The 20863-nt window shown below is 38.5% G+C and overlaps 1 protein-coding gene across 4 annotated transcripts in view; it reads right to left on the minus strand.

The window, feature by feature from the left end:
* ccser1 (coiled-coil serine-rich protein 1) overlaps positions 1–20863 on the minus strand; it is a 117878-nt gene that overhangs the window by 34958 nt on the left and 62057 nt on the right. The window contains exon 11 of one of the 4 annotated variants that reach the window (XM_067521255.1): positions 13855–13903. The exons of the other annotated variants lie outside the window; for them this stretch is intronic. Coding sequence (XP_067377356.1) covers positions 13855–13903 — 49 coding nt within the window. The remainder of the gene's footprint in view (positions 1–13854; positions 13904–20863) is intronic. 4 annotated transcript variants of the gene reach the window in all.

Below are 20863 nucleotides of genomic sequence, written 5' to 3' on the forward strand. Positions count from 1 at the left end.
GGAAAAGTCGTTAGGATATAATCACGAGTCGTAAAACCCCTCTCCTTCCAAAATGGGTCGTTAGGATTGGCCTTCCTGCTGTATGCGTGAAGCAGTCTTAATCTTTAAGTATGTAGGTGAATAGCCAGCATGAAAAATGGGAGAATTTGTTTGAGACCTCCACCTCTTTTGAGGTAAGAATCCACTTGAACATTAATGGCTTCTTTTACTGCTCTCTCAAATCATCTACCTTCTTTGTCCAAACTATGTGCATTATTGTCTTTAAATACTTGTACACTGCTGATTCTGGTCCTGAAGCATTGCTTCTCCTGTGCTGGGCCATCCTCTTGTGTAAAGGCTGTTTGGTTTTTCCAGTGTAGGGCTCTGACACTTTTCACTTGCAGGACTATACAATATAATACTCCTCTTCTGTTTTGAGGTGCTGATTTTTAGGTGGACAGGTCACTGACTCATTGTGTTTGTGGTTAAAAGAAAACAGGTAAATAACATACTGCAAGCATCATTTTTAAATCCTTGGACAAACTAAACATACAGGGCATTATATGGTTTTTCTGATGACTGTGACTCTCAGCATCGTCTGTCAGCCTTCATTATATGCTAACAATCTTTCCCTACTTTCACTCTTTGTATTGTCATCTAATAAGCTCAATGAGATCAGGTGAGAAATAAAACCTAGAAAATAGATTTCTGTTCACTAACCAACTGTCCTCACACTGAAGAAGGTACTTCGACAAATGATATGTTTTGATCTAAGAAATCTCATTGCCTTCAATCAAGTTCCAGATATAACTCTAACATGCCAAGTCATTAGCTGAGTGCAAATCAATTATTCTTTTGTTAACTTACAATTTGTCAAACACTGAAGACAACCTGAGTGATTTGGCCTACCTCTAAGTGGTGAAATATTTCCACCACGCACAGATTCATGCAGCTCCGAACCGATTACAATAAGAATCCTTCATGTGGTCTCTTCATTATTATTATCGTCATCATTTTCCAGGCATTGTTCTGCATCATGACTGGGCAATTTAAAATCCAAACTAGACACACTCTGATAATTTCCTCCAATACAGACTAATGCACAGAGAAGACACTGTTTTCTGTCTAAGGGTATCAACTCTGCCTTATTTGAACTATGGCTGAGTTAGTGAGCTATAATTGCTATTTTTATAGACAAGTCACACGCTGACCTTTCGTGGTGACAGTGTGATCCTACAAACCAAAGTTTCAGCCCAAGCAACAATAAACAAATGGTTCGAAATTACAAATTAAACAAAATAAGGATAATAAAGATTTGTATGTCCATGTCTCAAGGAACAAAGTGTAATTATTCTTAATAATCAGTGTCTTTAGTTAACATCTGATAAACGTATCAATGCTACGTGGTTTGTATTAAGCCTAGTTCAGCAGCAGAGTTTGTGACAAATTTGACTTGAGATGAGATATGACACCCAACTCTGCCAACAGGGCAATGTAATCCCAGCTATGCAAATCAGCAGACATCAATCAGAATGGCCCACATGTTGCTTCACTCAGTATGAATTACCTGTAGACAGGTAGTTAGGGCATGCAAATCACTGCTGAGTCAAATAGATTTATTTGTACGAATCAAAAGAGAATCAAATTGTGTATCCAACAAAAAATAACAAATCCTGATTAGAAATGAACAGCAAATTATGATTGCTGATTATGCTTGGAGTACAACAAACTTGACATAATAAGATTATCAAAATTATCAAATTTCTTATAAGACACAAGTCTTTATTGGTTATACAGCTATGTGTTTTGTTTTTTTTTTGCCCTTTTGGCTTATACCATATGTTCAGGGCCGCCACAGCTGATGATTCGTCCACATGTTGATTTGGCACAGGTTTTATGTGGGATGCTCCTTCTGATACAACCCTCCTCAGTTTATACCGGGCTTGGGACTGGCACTGCACAGCTGGGGATGGGGATGAGCTGTTGTGGTCAGTGTTTTGCCCAGGGACATTCAATATGTGGTTGGGAATAGCAGGTCGCGAACCTTTGACCCTATGGTCTGTATGCGGCCCCTCTACCAACTAAGCCACTCCCAGGTTATACAGCTATGTGTAAACATTTTAAATTAGAAAACACTTATCTTTAATTGACAGTTGATAGTATGGAGTTTGTTAAAAAAAAAGAAGCAGACTGTAAAATAGCAAACTGCTGGGCCAAAAAAATTTTTTCTAACTGTTTTGGATGATTCACAATTTTAATCAATTTTTTCTGTCTGTATGAACTCAGGACAAATGACATTAACATTAAGTGAATGTTGGGATACATTATGAATGCTTCTGAAACACAGACGCCCACAGATGTACTGTACCTGAATGAAGTACTGTAAAGTTTACATAGGCAGCGCCTGGTCACAAGCTTGCTAACAGGTGACTAATGTTACAGCATGTATGGACACAGTGTTTAACTTTCTTTAAATGCAAACGGATTTCCATATCACTGAGGTAACACAAACTTTCTTTGGTTTTAGTTTGTTCACCTGCTGTGGCTGCCATCCCTCCTGACTGTTAAACACTGTCAAACATAACTGTATGAACAGAGTTGGATACAGGGCTGTCTCTTAGCCTTTCAGCAGATTTTGCCCAGTGGCAACTCCTTATAGTGCAACAACAAAATCCCCCCAAAACATTTTATCTATTGAATGTAATGATAAAAGAGATGCATGGAAAACTGTTGAACGGACACCTACAACTATGAGTAAAACACAGCCTAGAAAAGTAACCTTTATCTTCGTGATGTCACCCCAATGTAAAGTCTATAGAGCGAGTGGGTGTGCGCATATGGGGTCTGCACAAGAACACAAGGGAGGAAGGAATAGACGGAAACAAAGGGAAACAAACCCAGAAGCTAGAAAACCTGGCTTTATCCACCAGGCAAACAGCTTTCACTGGGATGAATGGGTGCCATTTTTGTGTCCAGTATCCACGTCTCATAATACATCCATGTTGCTGACTAGCAAAGCCAACATGCATTTCCAAGGAAACAGAGACAGCTGAAATCACTGTCATAAGTCCAGAGAACTTCTGGCTCTGCTGCTTAAACGACACCAGAGAAGGTAATCTCGATTTTTCAATATAGGCAATTTTCACATAATTCAAAGATGAAAATTTAAATCAGTGAAATTAATTCAATATGTTGCCCAGCCCTAAAATCAGCATGTGAACTTAAAATCAGTTACTTAGGTACTTTATTTTGATACAGTTTGAAACTACCCACTTCAATCATTGCTCAAGTCAGTGAATACTAAAAATAGTGTCTCAATAGTCTAAAGTGGCTGTCATGCTATAATCCATCACTTTTACCCCGTGTTCTTCTTCTCTGTATTCTCACACATGTCGTTAGACTATACAGATGGAATTTGATTTCCATATTTGAGAGAAGAGGACAGACTTGGCGAGCATGTAAGAGCCACTTGAGAGCTCCGAGACCTACATAGAATTAGATTGGTTTGGAATGCACCCATGAGTTCACATTTACCATAATGAAGGTAAATCAAATGCTCAGCTGTCTTGATTGGCGAGAGAAACAGGCAGAGCAATGAACGGTTGTTAAATGATGGATAGATGGCAGATGGCACACACAAACCTGGGCCAGTTGTCAGCTTATCTCTGCCTAGAGGGCAAATAGTCCATTTCATAGTGCTATGGCCTGAAAGACTACATCAATCAATTACAAAAAAATAATGAAAAAAGCTAATAAAAGCACAACATATTCATATAGATTTCTTATCTTGTTTCATTTATGGTGCCTTTCACAGCAGATCTGATATAAAATATACAGGTGTATAGGTGGAATGTACTAAAAAGTAACAATGTGAGAAAGCAATTTTCTGACCCAGGTTTGTAGTGTGACCCAACCCAGTCACCCATACCTGTTTCATTCCTCTGTCATATCATGCTGCTTACTGCTTCCGGACAAATGGAGGGTGGTGCGTATTGATGGGGGAAAAAAAGCATAAGAGAAGACACAAAAGAGATGGAACAGTGAGATGAGTATGGTAAAACATTAGCATGGAACACACACACATATGAATAACAGCACATGAATACAGTTGATGGGGAGGCATACACAGGACCACAGAGGTGTGTTTGAGTGAAAAGGTAAACACGGATAAATGTGGTCACAAACATAAACACAAAATAGAACACAATCCTACTGTATTTATGGTGTGGGTAACCTGACAATCCTGGGTCCTTATCAGTCCACAATCCATTATTTCAGGTGAATTGTGCACATTGTTTTATTTTTTTATTTTTTTGTGTTGTCTTTCTTCTATTTGCAAACTTCCTACCTTCATAGAGCTTAATAACATTGAAGTTACCAAAACATTGGTGGATGAAACTACTTATGATCCAAATCATCTGTGAGTAGGGGCTTTTACACATTTTCAGTTGCAACGTTCACCCTGAGTTATATGCAAACATTATATTAGGTTTCTTCATCCTCATCTCTTTTGACAGCATTTACACACATAAGCTACAGCCTGCGAGTCAAACTTATAAAGCTCAGTGTATAACATATTCACAGAGATTCTTCCTATTTTGCTCATTGTTTAGCACTGACTATTGCTGTTGAAATGGTGAAAAAGCAGGTAAGATCAGATGATGCCAATGGTAATTGCACAAGTTAAAATGATGAAAAGCCAAAACATGTTGTTAAATCTCTATATGATATCATGTTTTGGGTAATAGGCTCAACATAACTCTGATGTCTGTAAACCAAAGGCTGTAAATGAGGTAAGAGGTATGACTCCACACTACACCACCACTTAACAATCAACAGTGTGCCAAGTGTCTGTCTACTGTAGTCCTTAAAAATGCAAACACAGTAAGAAAGCTTCTTCTGTAAAACCATTCATTTTAGCAGTCAGAATTTCCCCGTTTAAATTTTATATATATATTGTGTCAATAAATCAGATTTGCTTTAGTTCTGAAAAAGGAACTTCAGTGTTTAACTACTAAAAAATAAGGTGCGCGAAAGAGAGTAGGCACTTCATGTGTAATTTGGTTGACAGTATATTTCAAAATTGTCACGAACGGTCACAGCATATTGATTCTAATTAAAGAGATCAGGACAAGATGTTTTCACCATATCGCCCACCCTTAGTATAGAGAAAATAACAGAAGCTTCACATACAATGAACTAGAGGAGAGCAAGAACAACAGGAATGCATGTGAGACAGAGCATAGAAAAGTCATAACACAAATATTTTCTAAAACAAAAATAACATTACTGTCAATATATGGTGCCAGATATATATTCTATATTATTATATATTCTATATATTCTTTCTCTCTCTCTCTCTCTCTCTCTCTATATATATATATATATATATATATATCTATATATCTATATCTATCTATCTATATCTATAGATATATCTTTATCTTTATCTATATCTATAGATATATCTTTATCTTTATCTATATCTATAGATATATCTTTATCTTTATCTATATCTATATCTATAGATATATCTTTATCTATCTATCTATCTATCTATCTATCTATCTATATATATATATAGAGAGAGAGAGAGAGAAGTAACTACATGCATATAGGAAAGTATCCTGACATACATCCTGTAAACGTGCATCAGAAGGGAAAAGAACATTGTAGATCTCATAGTGTCAGTGGATGCAATGGTAATTTGAAAGGGGAAGGATGGAGAGGTAAGAGAGAGAAAGAGGAGCCATAAAAAGCAGCAGCACTTGGAGACGTTGCCAAGACAGTAGGAGGTCTGGAAAAGGGACAGAGGAGAATAAGGCAGATGAGAGAAGGATCAAAGACCAGGATGACAGGATAGGTGGTGGAGATGCCAGTTTAATGTAGGGCATCATACCACTTCTATAGACGATGACACATAATCACTATTTTAAATTCTCAAGTTACAGTAGAATACAGAATACTGCCTGCATTCAGCAATAATATCATATAGTTTCAAAATATAAACAACATTCAAACGCAGTTGACAATGAAGATGTTCAAAATACGTCAACACCTTACACTTACGATGATACGATGAGTATGTCTAAAGAAGTTGGTTGCCAGCAACAATGATAAACTGCTAACTGTGAGTTAAAGTGTTTGGAAAACACAGAGAAACTGTTGCTACTTGCCAGGGTAGGTGGCACTGTGGGTTTTCTCTTCTCCCTTTCAGGTGTTGAGCCTTCACCAATCGGTACATTTATTGGCCTAATACCCAACTAAAAACTGTTTGCTAGCCTAGACAGTCAGGCTTTTTGTTTTGAGTTTTCTTTCTTGCGTCATGGTGTGGCCATCAGTTGGTTTTATGACACATGATAAACTGTATGTCTCCCTTTCTGCCCTGCTCTCTTCACTCCTTTTGGTTGTTATGTGCTACTGCCCCCACTTCCCTTGCTCCATTATGGGGTGAGGAAGAAGGAAGGAAGTGAATAATACTGCAGCAGTGGTTTCTGTGGAAAATGTGATACCTGTTGTCGCTGTGAAACTGGGTTGTGCTGCAATTCACTGCCAATGTCCTTTACAAAGGAGCAAGTATTTTCAAAGCAATGTACAACTTTAAAGGTTTTAAATATTCGATACTCTTGTTTTTCAGTGGATGAGATTCTATCGCATGACATTTGAAAGAAAGTGTTTCTCATCTGGGGCACCTTAGGCATACCTATTTGTCATCCTGCTGCCTGTGTGAGCAAAAACTGCTGCCATTATTTTTCTTCAAGACAAGTTAAATGATGCTTCTGCTCAACCTTTTACACCATTTGTGAATAAAATGATGACCTTTATTTGATTTAGTAAATCAACAAGAGTCATGGATTTGAATGATTTCTTTTTTTCTATCTTTGCAGCATGTTCATGCTAAAGATACATTCATCTGGTCAAAAGTGTAAAGCATTTTATGTTTTGTCTCATTGCAAACAATGTCTAGCCTTTAGAGACAGAAGACTGGCACACTGTCTGATGAAAATGCAGATATCTAGAACCACTTAATATGTAGTTGCAGCCCTGGAAGTGCTGATGCTCGAAAATGTAATTTAGGTTTGCCATATGATCTACTCTTCTCTAACAGTGTTGTAGGGCTTAGACACACAAAGATCAAAATGTAGAGAACAAACTTACAGCAGAAAGAATATTCAAAACAAGTGTGGCTTTTTCAGAGTTGAAACCTTTGATAGCTTTAGAGATGCAAAATATCCAATGTGGATTAGAGACATTACAAATTCATCATTGAAGGTGAATGCAGAGAAGGCTGCACAGACGGCAGCATATTAAAAGAAAAAAATTCGACATACAATTATCTTACAAGAGTCTAAATGTATCATAAACAAAGAGAGAGTAATACAGTTGAGAAATATGACTTCCCGTGGTGAAAAAACAAACAAAAACCAGTTCACAAATGAGAAAGGAGTAAAGATGTGAGGGACAGAAAGGGAGAGATGCCACTTGACGGCCAAGTTAAAATGTTAATCTGGTCTCGACCTTTTAAAACATATCTAAAGGCAACGAGAGCCAGCTGGCACACACATCCATACACACACCCGCTGCAGTCTCTGGGACCCTAATTATGTTAACCCGCTCTTCAAATAAATTAATATGTGACCACAGATACGGTTTGGTACTGAAAGCTGGGGCGTTGGGAGGAGCAGAAGGGAGAGAGAAAATGATGGGGAGAAACAAAGGACAGAGTGAAAGGGGAAACAGGTGGGATGAAGATATGGAAAGTTAGAGAAGAGGAGGAGAGAGTGCCAAGAGTCAGAGAAGACTGCTCTCCATTTATTACTGATAAGAGCAGCCATAGGTCACACACACACACACTTATGCAGGAGCCTGTGTCAGAGTACACACTCTGTATATACACTCAACAAGACACACACTGGATGCACCATCCTACTAACCTCAACAACTTCATCATTGAAGATAATGTTGCTTTCATCTGCCTTTCACCTATCATCCCTCTCTTCTCTCATGTTTTTCCTCAGTTTTCACAACACCCCAAGTACTTCATCTCCTGGGATTAATAAAGTTCTTTGAATCTTGAACCTTATCCTTGCCCTCGCTCCTGTCTTGGTGAATTTACATCCTTTACCTTGTCTCTCTTGCTTACCTTTTTGTACACGAGTCCCTTCTCTCTGTTCTCTTTACTTTCTATTTCCTTTTCATACTTTTTCTTTTGATCTGCATGAGCCCGGTGGATCAGTGGATCATTGGTAGAACATTGGGTTGGGATGCAGAAGGCAGCGGGTTCGACTCCTATCCCACCAGTTGTGGCAACAGATAATGAAATTAGAGGGCAGCAAGTGCATCTGGCGTAAACACTCCTGCAACGTTCTCAACATGTTCCGCTGTGGCAACCCCCTAATGGGACAAGCCAAAAGCAGTTGATCTTTGACTTTCGATATCTTCATTTTGTTTCTTATCATAACGCTACCCAATCATTTTAAATCTTTTATGTGAGCTACAGAAGTTAAGCTAAAAGCTTTTAAGCTTTTCATTTTGTAGCTCATGAACTTAGGTACTCAACTACTAGCAGTCTTAGAATGTGGGGGGACTCCAATTTGATGCAAACAAGCTGAAGTTCTATCATTCTTATGGTACAATATATAACTATCAAATGCTGTTAATGTATAGTGAAACTCCTTACACTTTATTCTCTACACAATCCTTTTAAATTTTTGTGTTATTTTCTTCATCCTTGCCTTGACTTCTCTTCATCAGTTTCTTTTTCTCTTTTCTCTCCTCTCTACCGTCCCCCATCCTGTCCTGTTCTTTTACCCTCTCTGTCACTCTTTCTCCTGGCCTTCTCAAATCCACTCCTCATCTTTCCATTGTCCTCATGTCCTCCCTCCCAGTTTTCTTCTCTCTTCCTGTCCTTCTGTCTCCCTCCTGCCTACTCTGGTGTACCCAGTGTCATTGTTCAGATAATTATTTATTAACGTGTTTATGTCGCCACCATCCCTGTCTGTTGGTGCCATCTGTGCCCAGTTAGGTGCCTGCCTCCCTGTGCTGTTCTGCCCTGCCCGTAAGGGAGAAAGCGCCATACACGGGGGCACAGATCAGAGACTCCCACACAAACATGTTCTCATTTCTTAAAGAAACACACACACACACACACCCACACACACACACCTTCTGCTGACAGATCCCCCTCTCCTCTGTGTTGCCCCTGGGGCTAGGTGGGGTTAGCTGGGATGAGAGGCACGCAGCAGTAGCCACTACAGTCCCGTCTGTCCTGTCCTATTCTGTTTGCTTTGTTCTCTTCTGTCAGCACTATGTATAGAAGAAGATGGTGGTAGCAAGAGTAGTTTTAAGTTGACAAAGTTATTTAGAGGACAGAGGAAGACAGCACAGTTAAGGCAAAGAAGAAAACTAATTATGCATTGGGTGGGAATGTTTCATCAAGCTTTGATGGCTGCAAACAAGTAAGGTTAAATGTACTGCACTGTTGTTGCTTTTTTATTTTAACTTTTTGCATTAACACATAGACCCTTTGGTTAATGATAAACTGATTCACCGAGCCCATGATACAGCTGTTATATAATAAGGTGTGGTGGGAATAAATACTGTCATTTAGTAACGAACTGCGTAGAAGAAACGTTCCACTCTCCTAAACAAAACCACAGTTGGGCTGTGATATCATGCTACACATTTTTATTGAATACAAACTTGTTGTAGTGTTGTATAACATGCTAGTGCTAACTGATCCAAACCATTAAGGATTAACACATGTGAGTGCTTGCCATCCTCAACATTTTGCCACATGACAGAGGAAGGATGAAGACAGGAGATGGCAAAACAAGAGGAAAAAAAACAGACAGATATAAAGGAGGAAACACAAAGAGGGAGGGGGACAGAAAGATAGAGGAAGGCAGAGAAAGCCTGTGGGACTGCGGGTGGATTGTGATCATGCATCCTGGATCTCAATAAGTAAACAGAACAAATACTCTCCATCTTTTCTCCTCCTTCTCTGCTCTTCTCACAAGCCATTCCAAGTCCCCTGCTGCCCATTCCCCCAGCATGTTATCTATCTGTTGGCTTCTTCACTTCTTGGCAGTCCATGTCTCTCATCTCCTCTGCTCCCCATGGCAGCTCTCTTTCATCCCCTCTTTCTTGCTCCATTTCTCATTGCAATTCTTCAGCTCTCAGCATCAGTTTTGTTCTCTTTACAATGCGACTTCTATCTAACTAATCTGCCATCTTCTGGTCCTTGAGTCTGTTTGCCTATGCATGAGTGTACTGTTGTCTCTCTGAGTTTTCTAGACTAGTGGAGAGGATGCCAGCGAAGGTGGTCCTAGTGGCCTCTATCAAGGAGCAGAGAGGAGTGTGGGTACTTCCTTGGGGAGAGTGCCTCATTAGTGTGAATAGTACACAAGAGAGCATGTAGAGACTGTGTGTATACTGTATGTGACTGTTTGAGTGCCTTGTCTGTAATTAGGAGTCACAGCAAGAAGTGCTGGGGATCAGAGTTAGATAACTGCTTTGGCAACTAGCCAACATTAGAGCTAGTCTCATGCATTCATGCATACACACATACACACCCCCACACAGACAGCTCCCACCTCTGTGGTTCTTGTATGGCACTGCAGTGCAGTGGTTGGGGAAGTATTGGCTTTTGCTTCCTCTCAAAAGTACCACCTGCAGATGGCAAAGGCCATATGGATGTATTCAGTTTAACCCTGACAAAAAAAACAAAAACTAAAAACCAAACAAAGCACATCTCTAGCTGGAAACTGCATCCACAGATGCACACACCCACACACCTGACTGAGGCAGGAAACAAGGGAACCACAATTGGTACCCAAAATAGAAGATCAAAGCTGACACATGCCATACATGCGTGCACACACAATGTAAATCTCAAAATAGGGAATTGTTCTTGCCCCTCACTCAAACTCAGAAGGGACAACTCACACAACGATGTACAAAACACACACAGAAACACACACACACTGACTTGATCCGGCATGCAACCTCCACCTGGGTATAGGAATCTTTCATCTCGGCGTGACTGCCACTGGGCGGGCTTACATACCCACGCACACAGACACATGCACCCACACTCTGTATCTTCTATGTCTTTCACAATCTCCACCTGCTACTGCTTTCTAATCTGTCAATATCAGAGGGCCACCCCTACCATAGAGTACAGAAAATACGGACTTTGCTTGTCAACAAACAAATGAAGATGTATGTTCACAAAGCACTTCAACGCAAAGAGTCAATGTGTTCACAATTCAAATTCATTAACAAAAGTTTGGAAAGCCCTGGTCCACCTGGTGCATCTTTTGTCAGGCATTTAGGAGGCACAGCCACCACTTTACACTCTACATGGCTTTTTAAGACTGTAGATGTATAATGTTTGCAGCATAATCTAAAGCATTACAAGTGTGCCGTACTAAAGAGAAAAACAGAACATTTCAGAAAATGCAACAAAAAAAAAAAAGCCAGCAACAAAGAAGAAAACAGTGCGTTTGTGTTGCTGATCTTGATTGATCTGGGTTATGTCCAGTCATGAGCAACAAGTGTTTTTCCTACTTTCTGCAATCTGAAATGTGATTGTGTTTTCTAAAATGTCACTGTGTTTAAAAAAAAAAAAAAAAAAACAGTTGTGTTTTCTCTTTTGATGTTTTCTTTGGTTGCACTCTGTGAAATGCTGTTGTTTTTAGCACCCCAAGGCCACTGTGGTTTGTTTTCAATTGACTTACAGGATGTCTGTGTTTTTTTAACACAAGAACACAGTGGACATTATACGAACTGCAGTGTGAAGCTTCTCTTGCTTCCACACTAGCTAGCTCTAGCCAGTTGGAGTCACCGAGCTGAACAAAGGTGAGGTTTAGCTATTCCATGCTGTTTGCCCTGCAACAGGTCCAGATGTGACTACATTGTATTATTGTACATCCTAAATGGATTTAATGAGCAAAACAATCACCAACACAGCACACATAAAGCTGAGGCATTTCTCGTAGAATATCTACACACACACACACACATAAACGTACACTCATACACAGACTTTGAAGTGCATAGGTGGCCTGCGCAAATGGAGCAACAACATGAAGTACTAATGGTTCTTACTGTGTCTTTACAGTTTGACCTTTAAACATGGGGTCACTTTCCCTGAGAAGCACATATTTTCTCTCTTGCTTTTACTCACACACACAGAAAGTGAAAATCAAACAAACCACAGATATAGGTTGTTTGTCATTTATGATTAACTTTAGAATTGTTCATACTGAATGTGAAGTTTGGCATCTCTGTGGAGTCTTTATATGCAATATAGTGCACGAACAGGTGATGACAGGGGTTGAGTGGAGGTTGGTGTCTGTATAAGGTCAAATGGATTAAAAAAGGTAGTGTAGTGATGCTATAGTGCTGTAAGACGTGAAGCTGCAGTTAATAGTACAAAGACCACACAGGGTCAAAGTTCACAAGTGAACAGAAACAGGAAGGTTGGGAATGTGCATTTACCCACGTGTGCTTGGAATTCTAAAGCATGCGTGAATTCAGTATCAAGTAAAAAAAAAAAAAGGGGGAGGGGGGGTAGTTAGACAGGGAATAGATATGGGAAAAAAAGTACACTTTGTTGTTTGCTTTCCCCCCCAGAGGTGTTTTCACTTTGGGAAATTCGTGAACTTCCATTCAACATCATATTTTCTGTGCAGTGTTTACAATAAGCTACCTTTTAATGCAGTCCGCAGCACAACCTCAAGGGCTCTACTTTCATAATTTGACTGTAAATTTGTATTTATTATAAAACATTTTTGTGTGTTGTTTTTAATTTTACCACGCAAATTATTTTCCATTAGTGAAAACAATTGAAGAAAAGGAGGGGAAAATAAAGTGCACTTTTAAGTCATGGTGACCACATATTATTTCATAAAAGTGCTCAGTAAGTTGTTAGGATGTCACATACCTTTCTTTATAGGACTAAACAATGCAAATTGCTTTTTGTAAATACAGTATAAAGTAAAGTACCAGTCTATTGATCTATTTGTTAATTGTTTCAAACAGGCAACATCTTTATGACATATCACCTGGATGCTCTCTGATCTTAGAAAATACACATTGTAGTGTAGTATATTTCATACGGTTTAATATTTGAAACCATGGACTTTGTCAAGAGCATTGGCTTAACAGAAAACTGGTCCACTGAATAGAATGGAAGAGAAATTATCTGTACCACAGATTATGCTTGATTAGAGATCTCCCTTCTGACCTAAACCATTGATGTTTAACAGATGAAGCTGTTACAATGATTTAAATTGAAAAGAAATTATGCTGGAGCCAAGATCCATCAAGGGTCACAAGGGTCAGGATTAGTTTAGAGAGTAGGCAGCATTCTTATCTACATTACAGGACAAGGTGGTGCAGGAGGCATTCCTCATTCAGAAGGTCTCCATACCAAGACTTGATTCATACTTAAAACGGGCCCAACTTAATCCATCCATTATCGTTTTACTTCACATGACCAGCAGTGGACATACTTCTCGTAAGCCAGTCAGACATGCCCTGGAGTGTTCAGTGAAATTACTGTAGTTTGTGGCTTCATTTGAACACATGGTACATCACCAGATTTACAAGCAGATCTGACTTAAACTAGCCATTAATGTAATCTCAAAAAATTCCAATCTGTTTGTGGAAAACAACCTTAATAATTGTAGCTGATGTGTGAAGTAAAACAATGGCTGATAAGTGTTTAATCTACCTGTGGAGCCGTGTAGATTAATCAAGTCTCAGTACCAAGACCCCCTGTTCTCCTATCTAGTACAGCACATTAAGGTAGACCACTACAAGACACAGTCACGTCCAATCAGGTGATATCAGAACAGAGACACTCACTTAGTTGTCTCCTTGACGACAAAGTGGCGCTCCCGTGCGCCTTGATGCCCTGAAAACAGAAGACATGTTGACACAAAAAGCAACCAATAATAAAGGGGGTGGAGAAAGAGTAATTGTTGTTAGATCTGAAGGGGGATATATTTTACTTCAATTAATTTCTTGGCAATCATAAAGCAACCTCAGACTCTGACTTCCTCACTCACAACTTTACTGTAGAACAATTTACGTGGGGCGGTAAGAGGTTTTGACAGAGTTTTAATTTTTAACAAAAAACTAACCCTGCTGTTTTATATCACAGATATATCACAGAAAATAGACACAGAAAAGATATTACTGAACTGAGTGAATTACATTAACAGAGAAAAACATCCTCAAAAGCTCAGGGGAACCCTGATAAAGGCTCACTGATGCAAAGCATCTTGGAAAGTTGAATGCAGTTCCATTTTGTTGTCTGTAGACACGGCCATTCAGTAAATCTATCAATGCATTCCTGCAATCATAGCTGTACAATATGTCTCCTAGTGTTTATTCAGGAATCCGGCAATGACTACACAAGGGTCCCCTTTCTCTAATAATCCGGATCTGTGCAAGGTGCTTTTGGATCAGTAACACTGGACTTGATGAATAGGTGAAAAAACAGAGCTAGTAAGTGACACCACAGCAAAGTGCAGGGTGTAAAATTGCAGACTGTTTATTCTTTATTATCCCACACAGGGTGGATCTTCATGTACCCACAATGCACTTGCCAAAAACTACAAATTTTACACCAATTCCTCAACAATTTGCTTAGCAGCCAAAAAACAATGAAAGAATCTTTGAGCAACTGCACAGACCAGTAGGAATAATGCCCACATAACAATGCATGGTAATTTAGAGTTATTTTAATTTGTTGATATAAATGTTGTCTCAATTGTCCATTTTCTTGTTACTATTTATTTACTTTCTCTAATAGAAACTTAATGAACAACACAAGAGAATACACATTTTATGGAATAATTTAAATTTGATCAATACATTGTTATCAAGCTGCTGTAATAGTCATTTATTTTGAGGGGAGTCCAATATGGCTTTATACAATATGGCTTTTTGTTGACCGCATTTTAATGGGCCAACAGTATTATTTGTCTGTCAGCATCAGTATGAAGCTTGTCTCAGGAGCTGCTAAGTGAACATATCTAACTGATCCTACACTAATGTGTGGCTGCTTTGTATGGGTAACATCATTGTTACAATATATTGTTCTACTAATACATTTGACAGCTAAACATCTCTCAACGGAGTTAGCAAATGTTCACATTTACATAGCCAATTTAAAGTTTCGGGATAAATAGTATGACATACAAGTACAATAAACTTGTTGCCAGCCATATCATAGCAACCAAAATATCACTGAAGGCTATTTATAAAACTTTAAGTAAAGAAGTATTTTCACCTTTGTAAAAACTGTAATTTAGTAAGGTTTTGGTAACAAAAAAGATTTAGCATCTCATATCATATTGCAGAAATTCCCACTAAATCTTAATTGATGGTAATTGTCCTTTCTCTCCTTATTAACAGTTATTTTGTTTGAGATATACTTTAGAGTACTTACTGTACACTGCACTACATTAGAGGAACACTTACAATATACCCAAACACACAAACACAATTTTTATGCAGGGGGAAAAAAAAATCCTGTTTTTATACAATCACCATAATTTTGTTCAAGTGGTATTATGGTTATAGTCTCTTTTAATTGTGTTTGCCAAGTCTAGACTAGCACAGACAAGGAAAGCACTGCCTTCTATTATAGGAAAGGCCATCTATTCACAAAAATGCCCTGTCCTCCAGGAGTGCATTGAGATAAGGTGTTTGTATAACACTGAGGAACTCTGTAAGTCCCCATTGGATCTTGCTAATGGTAAAAGAAAAGAAAAGCTGCACAGACACAGATAACAGATGATAAATAAAAAAAAATGTGGTCTAACAGTGTACAATTTTACCTCAAGTGGAAAAAATGCATTAATTCATAATGACACTCATTCGAAAATGCTAATTACAAGTCTTGTCCTTGGGACATGAAATTGACTATGCATTATTTGCCATAGCTAATGGCAAAAATTTTAGTTTTGGTTAAACTTCCCAAAGACATGACACAACAAAGCCAAGGTTTGCCATTAGACAGGCAGTGTGTATGTGTGCGTGTGTTTGTGTGTGATAATGTAATGACAGTAATGAAAGTGTAAATATACCACATGGCTCCAGGAGAGACCCTCTCTCAGATGGTCTGACATTTACATCAAGTGTTGGATGTTCCAAAAGTTTCTCCAGCTAAATGAAAATGAATATGAAATTATTGCATTTGGTCCTCCATAGTCCATCCTGACTCTGCAGAACATGCTTCCATCTGCAAGCCTCCAGCCACAAACCTGGAGGAACTCTTCCACCTCTTGTTTGACAAACAAGACAGAACAATGATGGAATCATGCAGCCTAACCTGAGCAGAATCTCAAAATAATGTCTACCCCTTCTTGTTCTGATCACGTTCATATATGATATTAAAATAAAGTATTATTATTGTTATCTTTTTAAAGAGAATTCCATACAGGCAGTTCTGTTAAAGTTTTTGATGACATTTTTTAAATAAAAAAAAAAAAATTACCACTAGAAATTTTAAAACTACAATAGGACTACTATTAATGGCAGCTAAAGTAACTAAAACAAAATGATAAAAAGCAAAAACTGGTGTGTAGCTCTAAACTACGAGGTCTGCTAGAGGTTAGTTGGTGACATTGTGCTTCAGGTTTTAAACGCAGGCCTTATCACGTGAAGGGCAAAAATGTGGGAGGCCTGTGTGGGACTGTTTGAAATCACTGGTGAAACCAATCAGCAACAAGAAAATGTACAGTGTGGCCGCATCAGTGGTCGCCTGCCGTGTAGAAATCAATTGGAAACACTGACAATCATTAAAAGTCACCATCAAAGGGAACACGTTGATAGAAAAAGACGCAGGAAGAAAGACCAGTGACGGAAAAGTCATAATATGGCAGCAGGAGATAAGATCAGCGATGAACAGCTCCAATCAATACGGTAAAACACACTCATCAATCTGTTCATTGAGACGAGTAGGCTGAGGTTATGTGACACACAAGATTCCAAAGAATTTAATGCTACACTTTATTGGCAATTTAGAACTTGCATTAATCTTTGACTGCACCGAAAATGCAAGGAACGTGTATCAGTGTACCAGTGTACCAGTGTGTCAATGCCCTTCCTTTAAATCTTCATCTACAATTTAACTTTAAAATAAAGAATGAAATAGAAAGTAGTCAATAAAATAAATAGCGACTAATGAAACCACAGCGAACTAAAATTAAATAAAATTCAGATTGTTCAGATTGTAAATGAAAAATGTAAAAGTATAATAATATTCTAATATATAACATTAATTTATTTCCATTGTGTGAAATCTTTGCTCCATATTCCCCTTAGGGTTATTTTTTTTTTGTTCACTGCTGTAAATGAAGTGAAGTAAAATGTTCAAATCACACAATCTCCTGCTGCCTGTCTGTGAAGAAGGTTTCAATATGGGCTACAGTGGAAGAGTAAAATGAATGAATCAACAAAAGAGACATTTTCTTCCTGTGTACTGCTTATTTATCATCAAGCAACTATAGTCCACAAGGAAATTTCTGATGTTCTTTGCTCTGGCAAAGGTATTGTGTGTCTCCTAACTGTCCTCTCTGCTGCTGACAGGACAGCAATATGTAAATGGTGGAGTCACCATGGATTAAACAAACAGATGCTTCAATAGCACTGCTCATTTATCCTTCTGCTGTAAACGTGAGTGTTTTTCTGCCCCATAGTACACAAACTTTAATTAAAGCAACTTTAAAAGACCTAAAAATCCATTTACCTCTGTAAATAACAGTTAGTTGACAAAGATTAGTTTAATCTAGCACCATCAGAAAATCTACCATTACAATAAGATGATGAGTTATTTCACATATGTGCCATGTTGCAATTAAGGCTCACAAAAATAAATGAACTTACATTATATTGACTGAACTGATGTACTCGGCACTCATGTTTTTAAAGCTGTATAGCAATTAGAGCTTCTTCACTGAACATCAGCAAACTCACAGAAACACAAATGTTTGCACCAAAACAAAATATTTTTCATAGAGAATTTTCAGATTCTGGGCACAAAACCGTTAAAAACTGGGTATACGTCCACTGAAAAACACCTACACTTCTCTCAGCTCATGCTAAATTCAGAACAGCTTGTTCAAATGATGAAATCTCATCACATTAAAAGGTCTGACAAAGCAGTGAGGAGCTTTGTACTTTATGGCACTTAAATATCATCTAGTGACAAATCCATACCAATTCTAGACAACTGTTAAGGTAGACAGTTCATTTTTGATCTTTGAAAAAGCAGCTGACAAAATAATCTTCTCACATACACAGCCCTAATCCTACCTGGCAGATTCACAGAGGTCTTGGTCACATAAGATTACTACAAAATACCCTACACCCCGAACACAGCCCTTACATCCATTTCCTCCTCTCCATCTACAGCAATTATCATTGTGCATGCCACTCATAATCTTCAACTTAAAAATTACTACACAAACACAGCAGTAGGAGATGACAGGGTTAACAATAGTTAGAGAGAAAGTGTAATAAAATATTAGAAGTGGCAAAGAGTGGCACAGCAGGGTAGCAAGAGTAAGTAATAGTAATAAACAATAATAAAGGAGATGAGGAAGCAGAGGGAGAGAGTGCTAGAATGTAGCTGGGAAGGGTGAAGGGATTTTGGGGAATGGGGGAGAAATAAAGAAAGACACATGACAAAAGGAAAAAAGAAGAAAGATCAGTAACAACAACATGAGCTAAATGTTTTAGAAGAAGGACTAAAAGGAAGAAAGATGATGAGGCAGATGAAGATAAGAGACCAGAAGGAAAGGTTGAAAAGGGCAGAAAAAGAGAAAAGACTAGCAGTATGAAGATGGAGAGCGATCGTGGCAAAGAAAATAGGTGAATTTGTGGAAAAAGGAAATCATTGGCACGAAAACAGGAAAGAGGAATTAAGGAAAGCATAACATTTAGAGAAGAAAAGGAAAAAAAGGTGGAAGGACAAGAAGACTGATGGGCATAAAAAGAAGAATGTATAAATATCTAAGTAGGGCAGAAAACTGCCTCTCTTGGACTTAGTCCCCTCCTCTTTCGCTCTTATTTCTATCCCTAGCAGCACTATTACTCAGTAAGGACTATGGCTGTACAAAATGTTCTAGTTTACAGGAATAGGCGTTGGGAGACCTATATAGTCAGAGTCAGCACTGGACCCTCCATCCTCCTTAAAAATGGCACGGATGTGGAAAGCACTGATGACGCATGTTCATATGATCTATGTCATCATAGATATTGATTTACGGTTCCCCAGCCCCAGAGAAATACATAAAGAGCAACCAGTGGCGTTCATTAGGAATGCCCTCTGAAAAGGGGGTCCGCTGAACATGATCTGGACCACCACACACAGCCATAGGTGAACATAACAAAAGGTAAGCTAGACTAAAGCTTTCCTTTTCCTCTGACCCTCTGGATCAATACCTCCAGACAAAACCTGCCCCAGAACAAAATCAAGAAAAAAGAATCGATGACTGTTCCACTTTGGTTTGTACTAGTGTTAGGACATTCATTTTCACAGGGCGGAAAGGTGACACAAGTTAGTAAGTGCAACTGAGTGGGACTACTAAACAAAAACATTTACAGACAATCACACATCATTTTTGACGCATACAAAATGACAAGTGTATCATGCTAGACAGTACCTACCTGCAAACGCTTTAGTTGCTGATCCACATAAGTAATATAGCCAAAACTTTGAAAACAGAAATGTTGCACTTTCACTCCAAGATAAAAGACCAAAAAAACTAACAAGAGATAAAAACCTATTTGCCAGGTGAGGCCACATCAGATGATGACCCAACCAGAAAAACTGACTGGAAAGATCTAGGTGCAAGAACAAATGTCCAACCTATCCATGATACAGAGCTACTGTAGGTGTATCAGATGAAACTGAGATAAAGTATGTTTTCACTGATGTTAGGTGCACAGTCCATTTCGAACTGTAAGGAGATCTCTATGTGGTTGTTTTCTTGATAAATTTGTTTTCGCTGAGATAAACTTAAAAGGATTGTGCTCCACAGGCAGGAGGTGTCAGCAGAGTAAACTTGTCCTTTGCTCAGAGATTTCTATCTCAACCTCATGCTTTCTATGGGGTCACACAGGGACATATCGTCTCTGAAGGTCTATTTCTAATTTTGCTGCCCTGACTTGCTGTCAGCCATTTTAAATGTAATAACCCAGGAACTGGCCTCTATTGCTTGTAGTTGCACCCATAATTATGGTTCAGAGGGGACTATAAATATAGAAGGCAGAAGGGGTATATTATCGGTACATGTTATAATTAGGTGACACCTAGCAGCCATAGAAACAGACAATAACAAAAGAGCAACAAAGTTCGTGTAAGGGGGAGGCGGGGGTGGATGGACGGGGTAACCAACACAGAATTTTCTAACCCGAGACATCTACTTAAGGTTTCGAGCAGGTTTCGAGCAAGAATCATGCTATTGGTTTAGTAGACAGTTCTAATCCCAAACAATATAATATAATGCCAAACGTCACCATGATGTTGTAATGTCTAAATACAACGAGGCATCATTTTAACATAAATCTGCCACATTTATTGACAATGGTGATGAAAGTTCAACACGTACTGAGCATATATACTGTCCAACTGGGAAATGAACCTTCAAGTGGAATTACCTACTGTCCAGAAATTATTCTTCTGCATATAACAGTGATTGTATACCTTTGCATACTTTTTCAAGATGGAGAGGAGAAAAACTGGATGAAGAAGAATCTGCAACTATTTAAATGTTTCTCTATTCAAATGTAATAGCCTCAAACAGACAATAAACACTCCACAACTATCCCTCAGCTCCTCTTATTCTTTTCAGAAGGT

This window comes from Channa argus, chromosome 11 (assembly GCF_033026475.1).
Source record: "Channa argus isolate prfri chromosome 11, Channa argus male v1.0, whole genome shotgun sequence".
NCBI classification, from domain to species: Eukaryota; Metazoa; Chordata; class Actinopteri; order Anabantiformes; family Channidae; genus Channa; species Channa argus.